This window comes from Aptenodytes forsteri, unplaced genomic scaffold, assembly GCF_000699145.1.
Source record: "Aptenodytes forsteri isolate BGI_AS27 unplaced genomic scaffold, ASM69914v1 Scaffold376, whole genome shotgun sequence".
NCBI classification, from domain to species: Eukaryota; Metazoa; Chordata; class Aves; order Sphenisciformes; family Spheniscidae; genus Aptenodytes; species Aptenodytes forsteri.
The window spans coordinates 1795191-1803712 of NW_008796056.1; the positions used below are offsets into that span (position 1 = coordinate 1795191).

Sequence of the window (8522 nt, forward strand, 5' to 3'; positions counted from 1 at the left end):
TGTTTTTCGTGCTCCCTTTTTGGGGATGGAGCAGCAGCCTTGCCTGCTGTCTGTCTGTTCAGTTGTCTCCTGGATGAAAAGCTTATACCATGCCTTGGCTGCCACGCTTTCGCAATTTTGTTTAGTTCAAATGGACGCGTGCTTTTTTCCAGATGGAGACTGACCTAGAAAAAGACACGAATATCTGTAGGAGAGGAAGGTGTGGAGCACCATGATACATTTCTTGTGCACTGTAAAGGAGAAATCTCTCTCTAGGAATGAATATGGGATTTAAAACTGGAGTATTTAAAGTCCTGACTCTGTCCTCCCTGGGTAGCAAAGTATTTCACCCCTCCCTCACCTTCCGCTGTTCATAAAATGGATGTAAGGACATATGCTGACCTACTCATCCCATAGGAGCCCTGAGGAGTTATTTGCTTAGTGCTCTGAATGAGTAAAATCCTATCAATGTTTGTACTTATTACAAAGAATGGCCTATAGCACAGTTTCCTTAATTATAAACGTTAGTGGTATTTAAAAGATTTTCAGACATTATGCCTCAGCGATACCTAGCTGCCTGTTTTCATCTGAGCAACAAGATGAGCCAATGACCCAAACAAGTGATATGCAGTTAAAGCCCATCAGCTCAGGGTAGTAGCGTGCTGCTCAGGGTAGTAGCTAGTAGCAGTAGTAGCAGTTGTGTCACAGCAACCAGGCAGGAGCCAAATGAGGTAGGGAGGAAGGTATCTGCAAGTAGGGAAGTGGGGGGCGTAGGTGGCGGAGGACGTGGGGCGTGAACTGTGGGAGGTAAGTGGTACATGGAAGGATATCCAGAATAGATGCTGATGGTGGGTATCCCAGGAAGGAAGTTTGAGAGCCGCTGGCTCACCGCACGGGGCAGTGGCTCAGCTGGGTTTCAGGTGACCTTCTTAGTCAGCCACGGGTCTCTTGTGTGACCTTAGGCAAATCGTTTAACCTTTCTGTGATTCTGTTTACTAGCCAAAAATTCTGTGTGCCTTGGAAGGATGTTGCTGGGATGGGAATACATTAGCAGTATGTGCTGCTTAGACATGTCTGCACTTTGGGGGCTATATATATGTAATGAAAGGGAGAGACAGATGAACTCATTGGGGTTTATTTATCAGTTGTCTGTACTAATTAGACTAATGAAAACAAACAACAACATTAATTCTCTCAATTAAATACACAGTAGAAAACAGATTCTTGCTGGCAGCTCATGCACCCTTTTTCTCCACTGTGCACAGATTAGAGGGTGTTCAGGTTCTGCAAGTGCTGAGGAATCTTATTTGAGAGCAACGAGCAATAGTGTTCTCATTATTTCTGCAAATCCAGCCACCAACACAACATCCCTTGCCGTTAAAAGGAGTACTGCCAGGACAGGAAAGTTTAATAGATATACATAAGGGTGAGAAAAGTACAAGTTATGATTATTTGCCATAGATTGATATGAGAGATGATGTAATTGAAGGCAGTTAAAGTCAGTGTTGTAAGGTGCCTTCACAAGGACACCATTGCAGTTACCTGCATAACTTTGTGATGCTTTTTGATGTTTGAGTCCTCAGTTGTACCATGCCAGTGTTGCTGTGCCCTGGTACAGCGTGGACTGCCACGCTATTTGAGCTGCTGCATCAGGCAGCATACACCTGACAGTATGCATCAAAGATTTCTTCTTGTATATGTTAGTTCCCTTCTCTCACCAAGCACATACAGAGGCAACTTTAAACTGTGCATTTGATTATCCTGCATGTGCTAAGATATTTTGTATTAAATAGTTACTAGATAAAACACTGAAACAGTCCTGGAGGCAGGGACCAGAACTCAAGTCTCCAGCCTCTTGGTGAGTGCTGTAGATCACAATAGTTAGAGCCGTGTTCCCTCCTCTGGGCTCTCTCTCCATCCCAGTAAATCTTTAAGATCTTTCTCTGTAGTGGCACAATTTCAGCAGGAAGATGAAGAAATTTTTTTTTTCATGATATAGAAGAGACGGCACCGCATCCTCTTTCCCTGCTCCTTCCTTTCGCTTCTCATCTTTCAAAAAAGGGAGATGACGAATATCACGACTGCCTCAGTCCTGCTGTTGTGGATGTGCCTGTTCTGATGCTGGCTACTGTTCTGAGCCCTTAGATGCTGTATGACTGTGAGTCTGACTTACAGCCTGTGTTTAAGATGACCAGAGAGCAAAGAGCTGTTGTCGGTGGAGTGGTGTGAAAAAGTCAGGTTAACTAATGAACCCGGGCTGATAGCTGTGGATGATGAACAAGGATCGTATTCTGTGTTTGGCTTTTCATAAGACTTTCTGATACAGCTGTTGAAGGAAAGATTGCATGCTAATGTGAAACTAAAGCGGTAAAATTATTCTGCTGCTGCCAGAAATAATCATGGGTTAGTAGTGCTCTGTTTTCATTAGTGTAACAAATCACCGTTAGTGACTAGATCTCCTGCTGGTGTAAATCAGGAGTTACACTAATGAAGTCATTACAGTGAGACACATTTTTAACAAAAAAAGTGATTAATCATGGAAAAATTAGAGTGGGAAGTAGTAATTTTTCATCACTTGGTGTCTTGAGACTAAGAAGAGGCACTTCTTTCTAAGAGTTGTCTTAGTCAAATAAGTAATAGGGCTTGCTGTGGGGATACTTGGGAGAGATCTGGTGGCTTCAGTAATACTAACTACATGATCTAGTGAGCTGTTCTCACCTTAAAATCTATGCATAGTTGGCTTATGTATAATACAGTGAGGCCAGAAGCCAATTCTGTCTGTCATTAGAAGTTACTATTAATTTGGAATGTCATAACCTTTTTTCTTTTTTTTTTATCAGGAAGACCATTGGAGTTTTCTGTTGTGGACCAAACAAAATCTCTAAGATACTTCATAAACTGAGCAACAGCAGCAACTCTTATGGGACAAGGTTTGAGTATAATAAAGAATCCTTCAGCTGAAAGTCTGTTGGACTAGCAAGACTCTCTAGAAGATAAAAGTGCAATTTTTTGTTTGTACAACTTAAAAGTTCGGCTGGGGGTTTAAAAGAAAGAAAAGTTAATACAGTGAGGCCAGAAGCCAATTCTGTCTGTCATTAGAAGTTACTATTAATTTGGAATGTCATAACCTTTTTTCTTTTTTTTTTAACAGGAAGACCATTGGAGTTTTCTGTTGTGGACCAAACAAAATCTCTAAGATACTTCATAAACTGAGCAACAGCAGCAACTCTTATGGGACAAGGTTTGAGTATAATAAAGAATCTCCTTCAGCTAAGTCTGTTGGACTAGCAAGACTCTCTAGAAGATAAAAGTGCAATTTTTTGTTTGTACAACTTAAAAGTTCGGCTGTGGTTTAAACAGACAGAAATGTACCAAAGAATAACACAGATTTTCTTATTTATGATTATTTAAGACTCTGGAAAATGATGGGTAGAGCAGTATACCAACAAATAATAAGTGCTTATGCTCAAAGCCAAATGCGCTCGCACGATATTTGTGGCAGCGGTGATTCTTTGGAGTTGTTTCTGTTAATTAAAAAGTACAGAAGCTGGGGAGAGGCACAGTTTCTTTAAAAGCTGATGGAAGAAGAATCTGTGGAACGTTTGAACTTCTTCCACTTCAGTCCTCTGAAGCTGGATCAGTAAATCAAACCCCAGGATAATCCAAATGACAAAACATAGCGTATTACAAAGACCTATTGCTTTTGTTGGTATACAAATCTCATGGCTTTGGGGTGGAAATACTCCATATTAAAGATTTTATACATTGCAGAATTGGGATTCTGTTTTTAAAATATAGAGTGTTACTCTCGATAGTCTACTTCTGTAATGGATGTGAATATTCCCACCCTGAATGGAAGAGAGGGTGGAATATGGGGAAAGATGTAAGTTAACTTATGGAAAAGTGAGCACAACTGTGTAGCACCTGTGGGCAGACTCCACCGTGATGTAAATCACAGCCTTTCAGCAAGCCAACAGCTGTACGTGGAGAACTCTCTATCTTGCATCGATTCAGCATTCAGTGAGTTTGCAAAATAAGTGTGATTTATGCAGCCAGAAAGATGGAGAGAGAAAAGTGATTAACAGGAGCGGACAGGATACGGTATTTTATTATACCACATGCTCAACGTGGAAGTTGCATTCATTCTGCACTCACGTTCCTTGAATGTCAAGTACTGCAAGCATTCAGATGCTCTCACTGATTATTTTACAATGCAGCAGGTTGAAATCCAATTTTAGAGGTGCCAGAGTATGTTTGGTTGACTGTGATCCTTTGAGTACCTTCCCTGGAGTCACACTTGTTTGCACGGATGTCACTGAAAGCAGGATCAGGCCAGATCTACAGCAGAGTAAGAACAAAGCCTTTATTACTGTGGCTTTTTGCATCATGTGTGCAGATAGAAATTTTGCGGGAGCTGCAGTATGGTTTCAATATGTTCCAAAGGGGAGGATCTGAAACATCCAAATTTAATCTCCCCTTCCCTTCTCCTCCCCACAGCTGTTTTCCACTCTGCTCATAGTTGCCATGGAAGGGCTAGAGGTTGAAAGAGGGACTTGAAAACTTTTTGGTTCTGAGGAGTAACGTTTTTTTCCTCCATCCAATAGCCGATCCAACTTCCTTTATTTCTTCTTTACCCCCTTTATCTTATTTTGCTGAGAAGAAGACATTTAAGCAGGAGTCAGGCACTAAGGTGGCATAAATAGGCATCATTCTAGTGCATCTTAATAGAGCAGCATCACTTTATACTTGCTGAAAACCTGCCCCTTAATCTGCAGCAGAAGCTTGGGAGCAATACCCTGTAGTGTTTGCAGCCAAAGATGGCTCAGCATCTCTCGTGCCCGTGGTTCACCTGTATTTAGCACAGTGCATTTGATTCACTTTACAGCTTTCCAATGAATACCTTTTTTATTTTAGTAGGAAAGACACTAATTTTCAGCTCGCAACACAGACTCTGTAGAGGGGTATACAAGTATCAGTATCAGTGTTCAGAGGGAAGCATTTTTCTAGGAGGTGGTGTATAGGCATGCTGTATGTGTAACTAGTGAAAATGAGTTTGGTCTTTGCCTTGGCAGCTTCTGCTCAGGAGTTGCCCTCAGTGGAGCAGCAGGGTGGAGGTGCAGCAGTGAAGCTATATGGGGACGTGTTCCTCAGTGTCTGGACTTTGTACTGAAGTTTTTACCTCTGGCTCTGCCCAATTTGAAATTCAGGGGGGAAGGAAAGAGCCAGAGATGGACGTATTCCTACTGATGAGACTTCTCAAAGTAGCCTAGAGGAGAGAGAAGCCAAAATAGAAATGCAGTGTGAGATGAGAGCCTACATTGCAGCTACTGATTTTATTTTTTTTTTTTTTTGAGGCTGGAAGGATCATTATTTTCCCATTGGATCTCATTCATCCATCACTGTAAAACTGGAGGTATGCAGAAAAGGATTAGATCCTTTTTAATCATTAATATTTCTTTCTTTCTAATACTGCCTGCATGGGTTTTATAATAAACATAACACTGATGGCAAAATGCATAGATACCGGGTATTGCCGATACTGCAGGCTTTTTGTTTGCTGGCTGTTAGCTTAAAGCATGATTGAAATCATGACTGCATCTATTAACCACAACCAGACAGTGATCTTTTTCCTCTTGTTTTAGGATCTAGTATCTAATGGTTTTTAAATACGGTTTAGAGTCATCTAATCACGATGTTGTTTGTGTTTTCACATCTCGTCTCTGATAGATATTGGTTCCATTACCGTATAATGAGCAGCTAGTTTTGTAGTTAGCTCTGTGCTAAAACAGATTATATTTTCTGGCTCAGCTCCTATATAGGTAGTGCTTTATAATTAAAATAATAATACTAGTACTGTGCTCTTGTTCTGCATTGTAGCAGGAGCTGACGCTGCGTGTAGGCATGTTAAATGCCTGTTGTTATATTAGGCGGTGCTGTCAGAGCAAGATGCAAGCAGAGTCAGGGTCTCCTCTTTCTGCCTTTGTCCTGTAGCAAACTCAGCTGAGCCACGTGTAAAACAGGCTTGGGACTGTCTACCTTTCTGGAGTGTTGTGAGGCTTAATTAATGTTTCAGGATCACTTCAATGACCTGCAGTGAAAAGGTCTGTCTGATTGCTATGCAATTGTATTTGTGTTTTATTTTGTGCAAAGCTTCGTCTGACCAAAACTCTCTGTTGCTTGTATGAGTAATTGCTAGACCAGCTGAGGGTGAGTTTGGGGAAAGGCTAAAAGCCTCAGTTGCTTTATTCCTATTCCTCGAGCTATGCTTTTTAGAGGGGCAAAAAGTTTAAGGGTTGGTGACTGTGACTTGGCTTCAGGAGTAGCAGATGTTATGACAAACATAGTCTTTCTACAGGCTGCATTGTCCTTGCTGCTTCTGAGTGTGTCTCCAGCTTGCAAAACTGAGCTGAGCCCTCTTTTAAACTCCATAGCTTTTTTATCTGTAAAGCAAGTGTACATGAAAATATAACTCTGTGGCAGGCAAGTAAGTGAAGGCTGACAGCACTTAATTCCACATTTACAGATCAACCGGATTTACGTAATTGAGTGTCTCTATGCTTTAAACTGAGTCCTGTAAGTGGGTCTGTCGTAAGCGTCCAGCTGGCAGGGGAAGGATCCCACCATGTATTCTGCCACTTTCGCTCAGTCTGTCACAAAACTGCAGACCCCTCAGTGTTTGCTCGGTGGGATCTTGGTGTTTTATTCATCATAAACGTTTCAGGACTTTTCTTTAAAACAGAAGTGTTTTCATGCCGTGATGGAAACCAAGCCCTTTCTCTGCAATGGGAATCCAGCCCTTGGACAGCAGTGTGAGACTCAGGGCTTTACACAGCTAACAGCTGTATTAATCAGATTTACCCGAGAAATCCTATTCCCATAGCACTGAGATTACTTGTGTGAGTAAATGTTCATTGCCGTAGCAAAGGACTGCAGAGGTGAGCCCTGATGGAGCTTGGGAAGGCCTGATGAGGAGCGACCTTCACCTCTGAAGTCTGCAGGACATCCCTCCATGATGATTATTCCAGTCCTGAGTTTGGAACAACACTTCCCTATTTCAGCATATGGTACTAATAGCACGGGAATTCTTCCTTGGTCTTTTATCTGCTCTTCTAAGAGACAGGACTGAAAGGAGTATGAGAGATCACTATATACAACCTTGAACCTGGGCTGGGGAGAGGGCACCAGTGCGTACCACAGACACCTAGCTGGTGACTGCACTGCTTAGGGTAGAAAGTTTCAGCCAAATCCATTTTTGTGCAAGATGCCAATTGTTTTGCTACAACAAACTGGAGAACAGTTGCTGTAAAGGGAAATGAGATAAACCCTCTCTCTGTTTGAAGACTCCTGCCCACACAAGCCTGATGTGAAGATGTGTATTAAAACACTGCGCACATTCAGCTTCCACTAGCACTGTGGCGCACACACACTGCATCCTGATCATGGGCTTACTCCCTCAGCACTGAATCCTCATTGTTGTCCATGGTTGCAGATCTTCACCTATCTTGTTAGCAGATGTGCCTTACAGGTGAGAGAAATACTACATATGCCTGCATCCACGCACAGAGTCTGATATAAGCACGGAGCACCCTGTGAGCATGCCTTGCAGCCAGTGCAAGCAAGCGCAGAGTCATCCCTTTGCTTCTAATTCTTCTAGCACATAGGTGAGAAAGCTATTTGGAGCTGTCTGAGAAGGGGCAGATAATACGAGTGGCAGACCAGCCATGCTGGCAACAGTAATTCAGCTATAACAGCCTAACTGAGCAGAGAAGTAATGGTTTGGTAAGAAATTTGCTTTTAGAACAGCTGCCTAAGAGAAAATCCTCTACTCAACAGTAATGCACCAGCTTATAGTTTCAAACTACAAGATGTTGCTTAGAGAAGCAGGCAGTAGGCTAACTAGTCATTGCTTATAGCAGTTCAAGCCCCATAAGTCAGAGAAGAGACATTGTTATTAAAATGCAATGTTTACTTGTTTAAAAAATAAAAGGGCTTCTAGGGAGATTAATTTTCACTTCAGCCTGGCAATCATTTCATAAACATGCCAGTGTGATTTAAGACAAGCTGGATCTGTTCTTCTCTGGATTAGGTATCTGATTTGTCTACAGATTTCCCAACCCTCACAAATAAAACCAGCTTTTATTGTTTTAACAAAGAGGATTTAATAGCAAGGTTTAATCAAAATGCCAGTGGTGCCCATGCTGAACTGAGCTTTTCTGCAATGAATGTACATGTTTCAGGGATATATACAATACAGCTTATGACTCAACTCTGAATGGTGATTTGGGGTTTACATCGTCTCTGCTGCTGGTGTATTTCATTAAGGTCACTGTAGTGATGCACTGGTGAAACGCATGGAGCTGAAATGAGACTCCCATAAAGAGCCTGATATTTTAGTGCCTGTACTAAGCATAGTAAATCCCAGAAACTCTGGAATTTCCTTTGTAGGTACAGTAGATTAATTAGCCAGCATCTTTTCGGGTTGAACCGAGTCCTCTGCTGGACTGACACGTATAATGAATGCTCTTACACAAAGGTTTTGAGCA

General features: G+C 41.9%; 1 protein-coding gene across 1 annotated transcript in view; it reads left to right on the top strand.

Annotated features, from left to right (window-relative positions):
• NOX4 (NADPH oxidase 4) overlaps nucleotides 1-2940 on the top strand; it is a 114475-nt gene extending 111535 nt beyond the window's left edge. Inside the window, exon 18 of the mRNA XM_009286283.1 lies at nucleotides 2820-2940. Within this exon, the coding sequence (XP_009284558.1) occupies nucleotides 2820-2940 (121 nt within the window). The remainder of the gene's footprint in view (nucleotides 1-2819) is intronic.
• Nucleotides 2941-8522: the final 5582 nt, after the last annotated feature.